At 31.9% G+C, this 17,583-nt stretch overlaps 1 protein-coding gene across 1 annotated transcript in view; it reads left to right on the top strand.

The window, feature by feature from the left end:
• The window catches only part of KCNMA1 (potassium calcium-activated channel subfamily M alpha 1), a 464,321-nt gene that overhangs the window by 270,833 nt on the left and 175,905 nt on the right, over positions 1 to 17,583 (top strand). Inside the window, exons 4-5 of the mRNA XM_082764953.1 lie at positions 10,669 to 10,762; positions 13,466 to 13,577. Coding sequence (XP_082621079.1) covers positions 10,669 to 10,762; positions 13,466 to 13,577 — 206 coding nt within the window. The remainder of the gene's footprint in view (positions 1 to 10,668; positions 10,763 to 13,465; positions 13,578 to 17,583) is intronic.

Genomic DNA, 17,583 nt, shown 5'->3' with positions numbered 1-17,583 from the left:
ATGATAATTTATACAAATATTGGCTGTATAATAATTTGGTTTGGGAGAAGCTGAGTCGCATGATCTTGTTTCATAAGAAAATTCTGGTGAGACTTGTGGCACCCAAAACGTATCTTAGGTACTAAGTTACTAAGGTGCTTTAAGGACTGTTGTGTTGACGGGGTGGATAAGGCTAACAAGTCCTTTTGAGGAATGAGAGAGAGGAAAATCTAAAATTATTAAATGCTTGTGAGTACAGTGTTTTCTAGCTTTATTTATTATTATTATTATTATTATTATTATTATTATTATATTTTATGTATTTATATATTATCTATTATATAATATATTATATTTTATATATTATATATTATATATTATATTATATTATATTATATATTATATTATATATTATATATTATATATTATATATATTATATATAATATATATATATATAATATATTATATATATTATATATATATTATATATTATATTATATTATAATATATAATATATTATAATATATTATAATATATATTATAAATTATATAATATAATATAATATATTTTATATATTATATATATATATAATATTATATATATATATTATATTACTATTATTATTATATTTATATTTTCATATATGCCTTTGAAATATGAGACAATATATCCTGCCTGGTGTAACTGCGTATTAGGGTATATAAAATTACAATTAAAAAAATATAGCTATAGTTGTACGGTAATAATAAACTTGGGTAACAGCTGTACGTGTACTAGAAAGCATGACTGAAAAAGCTGGCCCAGTAATGTCAGATTTGTCAGAAATGTCAGATTTCTACCACTTTGCAGTGCTTTTGGATTTCATTGCTCATTTATGTCATTCACTGACATTAAAATCAATAGTATACCTGAGGTTCAAGCTTATAACTAATAAGTAAAAATGAGAGAGTAGCCAGTTATTTTTATTAATTAAGGGAAACAGGAGGCAAATTCCAAAAACAACTGTCAGATGAATGAACTGAAAATGAATTTTAAGGCTTCACTTCATCTGGTACTCTTCTCATTTTTCAGATAGGATAGTTGAATCTTAGGCTGAAATTTTCTTAAGAAAATATTAGAGTTTTTTTTTTTGTTTTGTTTTGTTTTGTTTTGTTTTTTTATGTACAGTAATAGCAAGGAAGAAGAGTATGGAAACAATCCTCAAAATTATCTGGAGGAATCTAATGTTTGTTATGTATCAAGCAGAAAATCAAAACTCAGTTTTATGTTGATATACAAAAGCAAAATGATTAATAGTCTCCAAACTGGAGTAGGTCAAGTAGAAGTATGTTCTCATTTTTGAAGATTGTAACTGTTTCTTTGAAGAGTGCAGCCAGATGAGGAAGACTTAAAAGCTGCACAGCAGCATCAACAGAGTAGAAAGACATAAATCACTGAGATGGAGGAGTAGTTCAAGTTAGATACCAATGATGGTTGGATGTTGAAAGCTTCATGCTTAAGGAAAGTACGTGTGGTAGTTTCAAAAAGACAGCAGCTGCAAAACAGAGTCATATGAAATAGGGCAAGAAGAAAATCTCAGAAAGTCATATATTCCTCCTTCTGCTGGAATGTCAGGTGGCTATACATATATTTATTTCAACAGACTTAGCTAAGAGTTCAGTTGTTTGTAGGCCCTTTGCTTTCCTCTTCCTTTCTGTAGGAAATGTCAGAAATTTCACATATGTGGATCATTGTGTTGATATGTAAAAACTAGAAATCATTTATAAATATCCAAGGGACTGTAAGTAGCCCATAAATCCCTGTGTGAAAAGAATTATTATGATTCTAGAAGCGTAATATAAAATGTTTGCATTTTCATTTCACCAATTATTTTCTGTTTTCTGGAGTAAACAGCTACAACTTATTATTCCTTGCCAGACTTTGATAAAGAATATTAAATAGCATCTCTATATTAAATCATGTAATCACAACAGAAGTAATAAAAAAGGGTCTAATTACAGAGTAGAAACATGCAAGATGGCCAACTTCAGTAAATAGGGTATGCAATTTAACAGAATTACCATAGCAGAGAGAACTAAAGAGACTTAATAAATTTTGTCAAAAAGGTTAATAATAAAATGTTAGTTGAAACAGTATACTGGAAGTTTTCTCTTTAATATCCCAGTAATTTCACACAAAAACCTTTAATTAAAAATGTAATTGGGTTTTCATCAGTGAGATTGTTTTGTCAAGGTAATGTAAGACCATTTTCAATTGCCAGTGTTCTCAGCTTTTGGTAAACAATTAGTAAATCTAATGCAAAGTAAAATACAATCTATGTAGCTATGTGGTTCTCAGGCAAAGCTCTTCAGATGCAGATATCTTGAGCAGCGTTGAGAAATTATTGGAGTATTTTGCAAAAAAAGTGCATACACCTTAACGAACATTCAAGGTTATGGAGATTGACACTGGGCTTTTTACTTATGCTTATTTTAGCACTCGCTTTCTGAAGCTTTAGCTGTACTGAAGGAATCTTACTTTAGCTTTTGTTTTTGCAAGTCAGTAATTGGAGAAGACATATGCTGTGAGTAGTACTCAATGTACATTCTGTACATTATAAATATGCTGTTTTTAGAGTGAGAAATTTAATGTTCTGTAGTTCCCAGTAATTGAATATAAAAATGATAAGAAAAGTTTCCTGTAGTCATACTTCACAATTTTAGAGTAGGGGCTGAGGAAGGTAAGAGTTTGATTTTGCTTGAATTTTGTGGTAGGCTGCCTTATATTTTAAAAGGACAGCCAACAAAAATGTACTTAAAATTCATGGAAAACTTGAATAAGAAAGATGAAGCCTCGGAAGCAGTTATACTGGGAAGTAGTTTTTCAACCAGGAAAGACATGATATTGCAGAATATTGTCGTCATATTGAGAGAAGCACAATTATTAAATTATTTGCCTTATTCCTTATTTACATATTTTTCACAACACAGATAGCCCTACAAAAACACGACAATTACATCACCACTGATTTTACCAAGTTTTATTAGTTCACATAGATAAAGTAAGCAGTTGCAAAGTTACTTATTTCTGTCATTAGATAGATATGTTGTCAATCACAAATAAGTCCTTAAAAGTCAGAGTTATGCTAGGGAAGATCTGAAGCATCTGAGATGGGTTAGTATACTTTTGGTTCTGCAGTTGTACCAACTTCATTTCACTCGTCATGCATGGATGTGACAAAAATTAACATTAGTAGTCCCTGTATTTCCAACCAGAAGTCCTTCTTTGTCTCACTTTCTAAATTACTTTTCCATAAGAGACTCTCAGATTGCAGCCTCTGTTTTGTGATCTGTGCTTGTTTTCTTATGTGAAATTTATTTTTTAACAATTTATCCCGTGGAATTTGACTGAAGAAGAAATCTCCATGACTGGGTTCTCATTGCGAAGTTTCAACAACCTCTATTCAGTTGCATAGCCAATTGTTTTCTGCTAGTTGGAAGAAGGTTAATTTTCTCTATGGATGTGTCAGCAAGCATGCACTATGAAACTAATACTATTAAAAAAAAATCTGTCAAAATTATATTTTAATATAAATATATTCTTATACATAAAACAAATGAACATTTAGAGTAAAAAGTGCTCCTCCTTATCATGAGACAGAAAAGTAAGTGATTTATAAGGAAAAACAGTATGTCTCTAACAGTGGTTCTCAGAAAAAAAATTACTAAATGATTCTGTTGTACCAGTTGATACTGGTTGATCTGTTTTTGCTGTTGCTTATTACTTCTGATGGCGTATTTTTTGGAAAAAAGAATGAAAAAGAATTAAGAAACTTTTTAATTTTACCCCAAATTAGTCTAAAATTTGTCAAGGTTTCCCTGTGGGCTAGGGACATAATAGAGAAGTACTTAATTGTAGAAAGTATCTTTAGAGCAGAGGGGTCATGATGCACTTTTTAAATTAGATGAGAAATAGAAGGGTAATATTGTAGTGCCAGCTTATGATCTATCACATGTTAAAAAATAACAGAAAATGTTGTGATAGAAAGGTAAAGGTAAATAAGGACAGTTACTTGGATTGCTCCTGCTTTTGTGTGCACATGTGTGCATGCGTTTGTGAGAAAAGCAGTTCTCTTTACATGCTTGCAATTTTATAAACCAAGCAAATGTCTCAGAAATCTTGCGATATAGCTTTATTTCACATTATTTGGCATTTCATCTTTTATCTTGATCAAATTTATATTTTGAAAATTTATTTTAAAATTGATCAAAGAAGATGCTGAGTGTTGATGTAATTCTAAGATATGGTTTTGTAGTGTTTATGAGCCTAACATGAGTAATACATTTTGAAAAGGAATATGTAAGAGATGCATATGGAAGCAAAGTAAAGAGGCCACTTCACATACAGAAAAGGCAGGAATGGAGGTGAAAACAAAGAAAGGTGTGGATTAATTCAAAATAGTTTGATTGCATATTGAAATAGTGGAGTTTTTAAGACTGTGAATCATGGTTTAATTCATTATGCAGAGGTCAGTTGGAACAGAGAATGTGAAAAAGGCACTTGTTGAAGTCAAGTGTATAAGAAAGTCAAGCATGTAAGATACAGGTATATATACCTATATTTAAATATAAATATAAAGATACAGGTATATAAATATACAGGTATGTTTGTCTGAAGCTTTCTGAAGGAACAGGAGGAGAAAGTAATAGGCAATATGGAGTTTAAACACGAAGATGCTACAATAAATTGTTTGTCCTGTGAAGGACAGCCAAGCACAGTCAGTATCTTAGTTATGAGTACAAAAACAGAAGGTGCAAGATTTGACACTGAAATGGCTGGGAGCAGAAAGTTCTCTGCGTATGTGTGTGCATAGGAGAAACAGAGTTAACTTTAGAAGCAGGAGGTTAAGTGATCAAAAAGAATTGTAATATATTATTATAATTGACAAGAAGGTATAGGAAATTGTCACAGCATTATCCTTGACTTAGGAGATAACTGTCAATAACATTCAGTAAGAAAGGGATTGTTACTCCTTCACTTACTACCTTCAGGTATACAAAACTTAGAAAATACTGGTAACAAAGAATGTAATGGGCCTATGGACTTTATGGATCCCAAGTCTGTGACAGCAGATTACATTGCATTTCTGCTAGGGGTAAAGTTAGTTCTTGCCTTCACATTTTTCTGATTCAGCTGACTTCTCTTCTCTCTTGGGCGAGGGAAAGCTTAAGTTTTCTGAAAAAAAAAAAAAAAAAAATCAAGTTTTTTAAATTAGTGTCTTTCAGTACTAATTGAAAATGCCAGCAGCAAAACTTCCTTGGTAGATGACATCATGTCAAGTGAGAGTGAAGTAATTTAGAAGACATTTTCCATAAAAAAATAATGAGCTTATTGATGTTATAATTCAAAGAAAGGCCTTATAAACTGAATCGCTTATCAAGCTTTCTTATAATTAGAAGGTAACATGAATTGTAAGAAAATACTTTTTCTTCTTGTTACCCTAACATGGTTAATAAAGCCATTGAACTAAGAGAGGAAAAACTGTTATGCTCTTTGTCACTCTGTGAGATTTTAGACAAATTCAATTCTTAGCCTCACTGATGTACTATAATTATGATATTTATTTCACAGGGATGACGCTTGCTAGGCATCCATCTATCCTTAGAATTTTGCTATATGTTCATACCAGTTTCTGTAAATAATATTTTAACTTCTCATTCCCTTCTGAGTAGTACAACTAAACCAGAGTAAAAGGAATAGAAAGTATTCTGCACTGAATGAACATTGCTTATACTAAATGATACAACTGTCTTTTCCTATAGTTTAGTCTTAGCACTGTCACTGAAACAGTAAGTTAATCACAACACCCATAATTTTCCATTCCTTGTACTGTTAAAATATATATATTAAAGGGGTGCAAAGGAACACTGTTGTATCAAATTTGTGACTTTTTTTTTAAAATTATTTTTTTAAACTCTAAATCTTGTAGCATTGGGTTTTTTCTATAAATAAATTTGAAGGAATGTGGAATTATAGGGGAGCTTTCAGGGAAAATAATTGAGAAAAAAAGGTGATTTCAGACAAAATTATGAACAAATAATTTATATATCCAATTAATAAGTATTAATTGCATTCAATTTAAATTTGAAAATGGCAAGTGAGTGGAATGTCTTTAAAATATATGATACTAAAGAGATTCTAAATGTTGAGTGGTTTCTCTCATTTATTTGTTTGTGTTAGTTATATTTTAGCCATATCTACTGATATTTCCTCACAAAACCATCCCTTGATCTTAAAATTCACTGTCAATGGACATTCCTTCTGATAGAAAATTAACATTGTACCATATTTTCATATAATGGTCTACTGTGCAACTGAATTTGAAATTTATTTTTTCTTAGTATCAGATAATTTTATTTCTTTCTCTGGTATGCTGAGGTTGTAATGACTTTTTTTCTTTTAGTTCCAAATTTTTCAATTTTACATTTCATTTAATTAACATTATTCATTATATTTTAGCTTATCTAATTTCAATAATGGACTTAACTTTTCCTCCACCATTATTCAGAAGACAAATTTGATTCCAAAAATTAAGATCTTAAATTAGGACATTTTCTCTCAATTCTCTTAATTTCTAGATTTTCAATAACTTCTTAAAGTTCCAAATTTATAGAAGCCGTGGTGCAATATTAACATCAGTAATTTCCTAGTTACAGCACTTATTTTCCTTTATGGACTATGCGTCGTTGCAAAACACTTTTTTTTTCTTCAGAATGCTTGCTAATTTGTAACCAGAATAATCTGACCTAGAATTAACCTCTTTTATTTCAGTGTGTAACTACTTGCACCCAGATTAAAAACTGGCATTTATGCTAGGGTTGCAGGCCTTGTAAAAAAAAAAACACATTAGGAATAGATGGACATCATGTGTCAAAACCAGAATATTTTTTTCACCAAAAAAATACAGAGGTGGAAATTACATATTGAGTAGCTACTTCAAGTACTGAATTGGGTAGGCACAACGTTTTCCATTGCAGTGGAGAAATTTTCATGTAAAATCATCCAGGTAGATGTCACTATGGTGTCAAAACTGGTGTAAAGTCTGAATGAACATAGAATTCCTTCCCTTTGCTTCTGTCTTAATGGCATAGTGACAATGGTTGCAGTGTGACACGCGTTGATATGTCATGTCTTATTGATACACAGCCCATTTTTAACTGCAGCTCAAAGCCTCGTCATCTTTACTTCTTGTCAACATTTAGCTCCATCTGTGTAAAGTTAACTTTCTTACTCCTCAGTGAATGAATTTATGCTTATAATGCCTCTATAACTGGACTTTGTGAGTGCTACTGTTGCTGTAAAAATGCAGTAATAATAAACAGAACAAGTAAATAAAGGTAATGTGAAACTGAAATGAGTAGTGGTGTTGAAAGAGCATAAGAGGAAGGAAGAAAATTAACAGAGGATAACCCATATATATGACATATATATGACATATATATGACATATATATATGGCAAATAATTAAGGCTCTGTCTTTACTGCAGATTAGGCAAATTAAGCCCACTTTTATATCTCTATATGCAATTTATATTGAATGGTAGCATGGAGCATAGGGTTGCAGCAAATAATTTGATATAAACATTGAGATGAATAAAGCCTCAAATCAGGCATCCCTTGTGGGATATAGTTTATTACATACAGAGATGGCAGGGTAAAGGGATATCATAGTGCGTCATAGATTATCAACAGGATATCCTTATACTAAATGAAATAAAATCGGCACTATGACTTTGGAAAAGACAAGAAGTCGTCTCTTTCAAAGGCAATACCTTTGATGGCCTAAAAGGGTGAAATCCCATAGGAAAAGACATCTAATTTTAGTGCAGAATAGGAAACACATTCTTTGCCCTGGAGATCCTAGCAATATATTGCCTGTGAGCATAAGAATTATAGCACTTATGGTTTGAGAAAACTTGGTGCAAAGGGAAGTTTCAAAATGGCTTCCTTTCTGCAGCAGGCTGAATGCTGCAATGATAAAGCTTAGTGGTCTTTTTTTCTTTCATTCTTTTTTTTTTTTTTTTTTTGGTCTTTTTTCTTTTCTCTCAGTCCATATGCAAGCTACAGATGAAACTGAAAAATCCAAACTGAGTAATATCACCAAAATATAACTTGCAGTACAAAATCTTATATGTCCTGTGTATGAATAATCATTTATTTAGCCTTAGTGACATGCCTTTCTGACATAATCTTCATTTAAAATAAAGAGGACCACAGAATCATAGAATTTTTCAGGTTGGCAAAGACCTCTAAGATCATCTAGTCCAACCTTTAGCCTAGTACTGAAGTCCATCACTAAACCATGCTACTAAATTCTACATCTACAGATTTCTTAAAGACCTCCAGGGATGGCGGATCAAACACTTCTCTGGGCAGCCTGTTCCAATACTGCACAGCTCTTTCAGTAAATAAATTTCTCCTAATATCCAACCTAAATTAACCTAGGATAATTTAACCTAGTTTAGGTAATCTAACCTTGGTGCTAGATTTGTGTTTGTTTTGTAGATGGATAATTTAGAAATTGAAAAAGAGGGATCATATCTGAAATGAAGGATGTTTTACAGAGCGAGAACTAGCAGTAAGACTAGCTTACAAAGGGCTACTGATAAACAGCAGTCCCAAATCAGGATTATGATTTGCTGCTAAGTATTTTGCAAAGAAGACGACAGTGTATTAGATTATTTTTCAGATCTTGCAGTTTTTTGTTAAGGACAATAGCACAAAGGGAGAGCAGTTAGCTGCAACCTTAGCTGACCTTATCTAACTTTTACGACAAGTACCAAATCACTGTGGAGAGGAAGATAATGAAGCTATCTTTATCCCAGTTATATTTGTACAATTTTATCAGCTTCAGTGAATGCCTGCAGTTTTTACAGAAACTTAACCTGAAATCAGGGGTCTCAGCCTCTGGGTTGGTACAAGATTTTTCATTCTGGTTCTGTGGCATTTTCTGTGGTTTCTGTTGATAGGGTGCATAGGATGATAGTGACCTTATTTTAACAAAATGCTTTCCTCTCAGTAATGCCATACAGAAAATGAGGATGTTGGATTCTCAAATTATATTCACTCTTTTTGTAGCTAAACCTGTATTTTTGAAGTACAAAATGCTATTTTCTGTCCTATATGTTAACATTTGGCTTCTCTTAACTTCTGCCTGCTTTTCTAAATCAGTTTTATTTGATCTGTAACAGAAATGTCTCATAACTTCAATGTCTTTATAAATAACTTTTTCAACATTTTAATGTAATTTCCTGTATCACTGAAGTTTCTTAAAATATAAAGCTATTGTACATCAAGAAGAATTTTACTGTGTGCATTCATGCATCTAAAGACAAGAGAGGGCATGCTGTATTTAACTTGTTTTGATCTGTGATGTATACGAGGAATGGAAAATTTGGCTGCATGTGTAATGACCTGGTAGCCCGGGTAATTTCCTTTATGCCTTAAATTAGGTAACAGACATTCATAATGCATAGAATCTTGCTTGTTGAGCAGTCTAGCATTATATTTGAAGAGCTGCAGCTATATGAACTGGTATTACAGTCACATTCAGTGATCTATTTGACCTGGGAAGCCTGGAATTTCTTCTTTCCTGAAAGAATGTTTTCAAAGGTTCCAAATGATCTACATTTTAGTTTTATACTCTATTAGTCATTGTGAATACATGATCATTTGCAATATATGTGTATATATATGTATATATAGTGGGACATTGTATATACGTAGTATATACATCAGCATATATTGGGACATGACTTTCACTTCAGTCTGAATTCAACACTGTTCTGTGGCTTCACCAACCTGTTCTACAAAACTCACAAATAAATCACTAATCACACTCATGGAAGTTATCTCCTTCCTTAGATTAAAGTATGTTTATAAAGTACCAGTTTGTATAGAGTATGCTTTGGACTTGTCCCACTATTAAATAAAGCATAATATAGTAAGCTAGAATTTGCAATGGCTGCCTGACACACAGGAAGGTATTTAATTAACCTGCATGCAGAAATTAACCCTTAGAGTACTGCTTCAAATTTCTCTATTTATTTTGTTGTTTAATTTTACCAGTGGGCTATGCTGCTTTTCTACTCAGCTCATAGTACTGTCATCAAGTACATAAGTAGCAAAACAAACAAACAAAACAAAACAAACCCAAATCTTACTGTAAGCAAGGGATTCTACAAAAATAAGTGCCTCAGATTGCTAATGGGTAATGTATTTCTAAGCAACTTTTTTTTTTTTTTTAAGGTTTTAGGGTACAATAAAAATTAAATTAAAACATGTAATATTTCACTGTAGCTGTGTGCTTGTTATGTTTGTTCCTAAAGAGTACTGGGTATGTTCCTATAGAAAGAAGTCAGTTCTTTAAGGGTTAATGTGGGGTTAAGGAATCCTGGGTTATTTTCCTGCTTGTCTTTTATTAAATTTATCTGCATGTTAATTTTCAGATATTACCTGAACAGGTAAATATTAAGAAACTAACTGAATGAATGAAATAATTCATTTGAAATGCTTGCTTGTATCTTGTAAACAACTGGAAAAATTGAGATTTGATCAAGTTTTTAAATGAAATGCATAAAATTCTCACCAGATTAGAAACTCATATAACGACAATTTACTTTGATTTTTTTTTTTTTTTTTCAAATAGCCCAATAGAGTCCTGCCAGAATTTCTACAAAGATTTCACATTACAGATCGACATGGCTTTCAATGTGTTCTTCCTACTCTACTTCGGCTTGCGTGTAAGTAGTGTGTCTTTGATAATATGCATCAGAGAGGGAATATAAATATTAGGTAGGAAACTCTTTGAAAACAGACTGACTTTACAATGACTGAACAAAATTAAGCCAAGCTTTAAAATGTATGAGCAAAGCTTTTGGTTAAGAATATTTAAGAAGTAAGGATAAATGTATAGGATAACTAAGGAAACCAATAGCTTATAAGCTTAAACTGTTTCAGTATATTGTAGTATGACAGAAAGTGAAAAGTATTATAGGTTGGTGCTGGTCAGTAAAGTCAAAAGTAGTTTCAGTGTTCTCAGTGAGTGTGAATACTTGAATTATTCTTGTGCTGTATTCAATCTGTCTTTGGCATTTGGAGTTGAGATAACAGCTGATACAGCTGCTATAATCAGTTTTATGAACATCCATTTTCCCAAACTGCTAATGAATACTTTGCAGAATTGTAAAATACCAGTCAATGTGCTGAAAAATATATCATTAAAGTATCCTTTTCACTTTCTGAAAATCCACTAATGCGGTTTCAGCAATTCAAGTGTTTCCATGTTTCCTTTTTCCTTTCCTTCTTTCCTTCCTTCTATGGCTTCAGGACATGGAGATACTCTTTGAGGTTAACTGGTGGTTGATAACTGGAAAATAGGGAGAAACAAGGCATAAAACATAGCAGAACTATGATGGAAACTTTATAAGAGCAGAAAGCTTGCCTCATTGGCCTTTAAATTTCATACAGACATTGTCTCATGTTTTTCCTTTGCCCATTTTTCTTCCAAATCACAGGAGCTCATTTTTCTTTATCACAGTGGCAGTTTAGCTCCCCCTATTTCTCTTCAGACCAACTTAACCAACTTTTTCTGGTGCTTCAGTGAGTAAGTCTGTTGCACATCTAGGTTATTTCATTACCCAGACTAGGTGCAGTGTCTGTCCTTTAATTTAACAGATAAATTCCTTCAGTATTTAGACTACTATATATGTATTCTAAGCTGCATATAAACATATATAATAAACTGTAATTATTCAGTGTCTCAGGAGCTTTTGTACATGTCCACGAGACCTTCAGTATAGGTTGACTTTTTGACACAGTAGATTCAGTGCATGATACATATGAACTTCCATGAACCCTGTATTTAGAAGTATCCAGATAATTTTTAAAGTTTGTGTTGGTGATGTTCTTACTAAGATAGTTAAAATTACATATTGTAATAGCACAACAGAGCACAATAGGAGAGAATATACTGATGTTAATACTTGCACACTGTGAATGTGAGTGGCCTTTATGGAAAAGCGCTATGGAAAGATAAAATGCTGATCCAAATACATGTTGTGAATTAAGAAAATATCAATCTGAGATCTTGAAAAACTTTGAGTTCCAAATATTCTGACTACTTTTAAATTCAACAGAGGGGAAATCAAAGATTTTGATGAAACTGGATATTTTTTGCTCAGTTTTCATGCTGAAAGTTTGATTAACTGAATGTCATTACATTTTAATTTTTGACTTTTCTCCGAGACAAGTTCTGTTCTATTGTCTGTTTCCCTTCTAAGTATGACTTTAACATTATTGACATCAGCAGATCTAACAAAGTTGTTATGCACCATAAACATTTACTGTTAAAGTTTTAATGTAATTGCAGAAAAGGGGAAAGCTAATCAGATGGAATACCAGTACAGGCTTTGAAAGAAAGTGAACGGATGTTGTCTCTAACTCAGAAAATTGTTTTAAAATATGTAATATTTAAATATAAATATATATTTAAATATATATTATTAATTAATATTATGATTGTTGTGAATTATATATAATATTATTAATTAATATATCAATATATATTTATATATAAATATATATTTATGTATAAATATACATATGTAATATATAATTGTTTTAAAATTTAAAATATGTTAGATCGAGTTTTATGTTTTGTCTGAGTAATACTGCTCCATTAGATATCTCCATCATGTGCTAATATTTTGTATTTATATTTATATATAGTATTTATAAAAAGCTTGTTTTAATCATTACTTGAATGAATTAGTTGTTGAACCTTGTTTAAGCAAGCAAGCATAAATAAGCAAGTTCAAACTATGATGTCTGACATCTGAGTTTCCTAGATTCCTTAGACTGATTTCATAGTAAGCAGGGACAAAGGACCTCTTCCACAGCACAGTTCACAGGACTGAAGTCTGGTTGCTATCCTGAATTATTCCTTGTAGGGTTCAGCCTGGTAATTAGCTCTCTCTATAGGATGATTATTGGATCTTTGTAAGCTATCATATATTTGGAAATATGTGAACAGCAAATACATGATGGGACTACATGTTTGGAGTGCTAGAGCAAAGGTGATATAATTTCAAATGTTTTATACCTACCTACACTTTTCTTATATTACTGATACATTGTTAATAAATGTGGAGGAAACAGTTCTTTACCACAGATCTTGCATCCCATCAAATAAACGTTCTGCTTCTTTAGTTAGAAGAAGAAACTTCACTTTAATCTCAATGTAGTTATGAAGCAATGCACAATACAGACTTGCCAAAAAGTGACGCCATTTGTCTTGTCTGCGCTGACCTAAAAACATCAGTTACTTCTACACTAACTTCGGAATCTAATATTTTGGAATGGAAAATATTGCACCCATTTGCAATCACCATGAGTATAACCTGATTCTTCTCTCTCTTCCCCTCTTTTTTTTTTTTTTTTTTCAGTTCATAGCAGCCAATGACAAGCTATGGTTTTGGCTAGAAGTTAACTCAGTCGTAGATTTCTTCACGGTCCCTCCAGTGTTTGTGTCAGTATATTTAAACAGAAGTTGGCTTGGTGAGTAAAATAGTTTTTCCTTTTAATAGCTGTTATAAAAATAAAGCTGCTATAGAAACAGTTTGCCATATTTTGATAGATGATACATACCTTCATCTTGTGGCATCATGGAAGCAGAAGAACAGTACCAAAATTATTCTTGCAGTCAATTTGCTATTTCAGCAGACAGGGGGGTTATGTTAGAAAAAGCACTTATTAAGTTCATTTTTTTTCTCAAATGACTAATATAATCTCATACTGCAACTTGTGTTGAGGTCCAGCTTGAGAATACTTATATCAGGCTGTTTTTACAAAACAGGGGATTTTAGTGTAATTGTTACAGTTTACAATCTGATCCAGACCATTATTTACTTAGCTCTATTGTCATTAGTCATTTTCAACAATGAAATCAACAAGTTCTCTTCACATTTTACACCAATATAGCTAAATTTTAAATCAACTGAAGCAATACATTTGGGTAGACATTACCAATTTTAACCTTTGTATAGGAAAGACCACTACGAATTCATTAGAAAAAAATATGCCACACATAAAAAGGATTGCAAAAAGAAACAGAGAAGAAAAAAATCAATTAAAAAAGAACACACATAATTCACATGTTAAGTTTCTTGTACCAAGTCCATATTCCTTTCTAGTTATGGAAAATTAGGGTCAAAATTGGAAGTTTTTATTTGGGGACAACATAGGGAACCTTAACATTTTTCGGTTCAATTTTCTACAAATACAAGCACTCATTGTCCCTGAAAACCAAAGGGAGTGGTCAACTGGAATGTTTCACTCAGAAAGGAAAATAAAACAGACTACCTTTTATAGAAGTATAATATTTCCAATTTTATACAGAAATGTAAAGATAAAAAAAAAAGATCTATGATTCAATGTTTTATGAAAGGAGTGTAATAGATTTTATAACTATGTTTGGGTTCACACTATACATTAGTTTTTAATAATACACCAAAGAAGAAAGCAGTAATACAGCCAGGAAATATGATTACAAATCCTCATATAATTAGTGTCTTCATCATGTTCTTCTACTGTGTGTGTAAAACTAACGCTTTTTGAAGAAGAAAATGTGATACAGTTCCATATTATATGATAGAAAATAAAATTCAGAATAAGTTATGTTAATAACAAATGAAGTTACCCTTAAAAGAAAAATGCTGATTTCACTAGCTGTCACTCAATCCTAGATTGTTTGTGGTATGTGAATAGGATATGTTTTTGTACTTGAATCTGCCATATTGGTTTCCCAGAATTTTCAGATTTAAATAATTGGAGATGAAGGTGATCTAAGAGTAAAGACTAGAAATTAGAAATTAGAAAATGAATATGAAATGAGAAAATAGTGCATGCACAAAAAATGCACAAAAAAAAAAAAAAAAAAAAAAGGAAATGAGGCGAAGAGGTAATTATTTGAGATGAACAGCATTTGTGATTGCACAACTGACAGACTCATGGTTACATGACAATCTGACAGTACCAATAAAAATAATGAGAGACCTTGAACACTTTAAAAACTATCAAGGAGAAACTTTTCATGATCTATGTCATTTTACAGGCAGAGTTAAGTGTTGTACTTATATTTATTTGTAGGTTTGAAAGAATTTTGTTTTTTTCTTAATTGCACCAGTGTCACTTTTCCTGGATATCTTGTTTGTAGTCCCACTTCACCTGTTTTTTGACTCAATCCTTTTAAGACATTTATCACCTGCTGAGACATTATTATTATTATTATTATTATTATTTATTATTATTATTATTTATTATTATTATTATTATTATATGTAGCTGGATTAGGAGTGACATATTTACAGTGTTTGATCTTTGCACTTCCTCCTTTCACTGTGTCTATTCTATTCCAGAGCAGTTTTTGCTTAAGGGAAAATCATCCTTACTAAAATATTTTACTAGTTTAAAAAAAATGTGAATTATTGGGGTCTGTGACAAATGTAATTTAGACCAGAAAGTTATTATTTTGTGATGCTGTGATGAGTTTTTAATCAAATACACAGAAGTGTATTAAGTAAGACTGTCTGTTCTTTTACACTTTTTAAAGAGACAGCTAAATTTACCCTGCTGAAGCCAAATGCTTGGGACATTGGGACATACTCATGGAAATATGGAAGGACAGGAATTGTGGTTGAAAGGAAAAGAGGGTGTTTTGAGTGTAATACTTAGTTTCAGGTTAGGTGCCTGCTTTTCCTTTTTCTTTTATGTATTTTTGTAATTGAGGGAAAAATGCTTATCCAGAGAATGGTTCAAAACATGTAAGTTCAATTTTCTGCTCCAAGTATTGCCATGGGTATAGGAATTACAGGGAGTTTAGCCTTCTAGTGAGGCTAGTAAATACGGAGTGCTTAATGTTAGGCAACACAAAGACCATCTAACAGGTTCAAAATTCACTCTATCCCAGCAATTCTTTGCATATTTTAGGAATCAGTTACTTATGAAGCAGGGTTTCTTTCTATGCCCTACATTTCAAAATCATTCTGGAGCCCAAATATGATAAATTTATCTGGAATGTATAGCACACCAGGGTCTTTCCAGCTTATTTACTACTAATTCATTTTAGTCAGCTGTGATGAATTGTCTAAGTATTAAACAACTAAAGTTATCAGAATGTGTCTTGAATTCCTGATTTAACAAGAACCATTGGGGTTTAGCTAACTGATAATAAAGTAAATATGAACACATACTTTAATTTTTTTATATTTTTTTTTTTAGTGCGCTGTCCTAAGTCAAAATTAAACTTGGTCTTCAGAACACTAAATGCCCATAGAAAGACATGTAGTAGAGGATGTGTCATCTGAATAAATACTTTTTTAGTATATGGTAGTGGAAAGCCAGTTGGTTCTCTTCCTACTCCTATACTAGTTCAGAAATGCCACCATTAAACTCTTATTTAACTCAGTATGTGAAGCTTTCCCCTTTTCCTGATTCTCTCTGGGGTTCAGTTGTTCATGAAATGTATTTGTGTATCTCATTTTTTCAATTTTTCAATCAGTATTCATAAGGAATGATGTTTCAGACCTAATCCTCAAGCTAGATTCCAGTATGCAAACAAAATTCAGAATTTAAGAAGGATCAAATTATGCTTTACCATCAAACTGTTCCTGTGAATGGTAGGGTGTTTACTGTCTAATATAAAGCTGAAGGCACAACAGCACTTAAAACCGACAAAAATAACACATTTTTACATTTGATAAATCCTTTTAGAAAAGATTTCTAGTGTATCATTTTTCTTAGCTGTCCAAGGGTAGCACAAGCAAAGAGAACATATGAGCAGACTACAGCTGGCACATGGAATGGTCTGCATGCTATATTATTGAAAGAATAGGAGATAAGTAGATAAATGGAGGAAATAAATCTGTAAACAATTCAGTGGTATACTGCAATAGTCAGTGGAGTTAAATCCACTGTGCTGAGACTTAAAACTGTACAGTTAAAAACATCACTGTGTTTTCTGATGAAGTTCATTTGCATCTAGATCCCCTTGACGTTTTTCCAACTGTTTTGCAAACAGTAGCATTTGTGCAGATACTTACATGTAAACTAAAGTTATGCTTCATAAAATCATAAACACTTCTTGCACCACACAGTATAAGAAATATGTTGATAGTGATAAAAGGACAATTCTCTACTTCAAGCGCAGGCTTCTGTGGAGCAGAGAGAATCTTCCCAAGGGAAGAATGGTTATGCAAAGGATGGAGCTTCTGGCTCTAAAGATTTTACAAGTCACTTTCACAGTTACATTCAACCAAATTTCAGTGAATTACTATATGCTTTCTTTACAGTCTAAGTGAAGGTAGGCTAAAAATGCTGTTGGAGGAAAACAAAAAAATTTCCAATGGCAGAAATGATGCCATGGCAAAACTCATTTTTTAACACAACGTCATTATGATCTGAGTATTACAGTTAAGTTTTGGATCGGATCTTTTTTTCTTTGATAGCTTGCATTCTAGTAAGCTGGAGAGCCCTGCAACACGTGAATATCTTCCAGCCTTATTCA

Source organism: Aythya marila, assembly GCF_965140915.1.
Source record: "Aythya marila genome assembly, chromosome: 7".
In the NCBI taxonomy this organism is placed as follows: Eukaryota; Metazoa; Chordata; class Aves; order Anseriformes; family Anatidae; genus Aythya; species Aythya marila.
The sequence above is the reverse complement of the archived record's forward strand: the minus strand, read 5'-3'. Positions and strand labels throughout refer to the sequence as shown.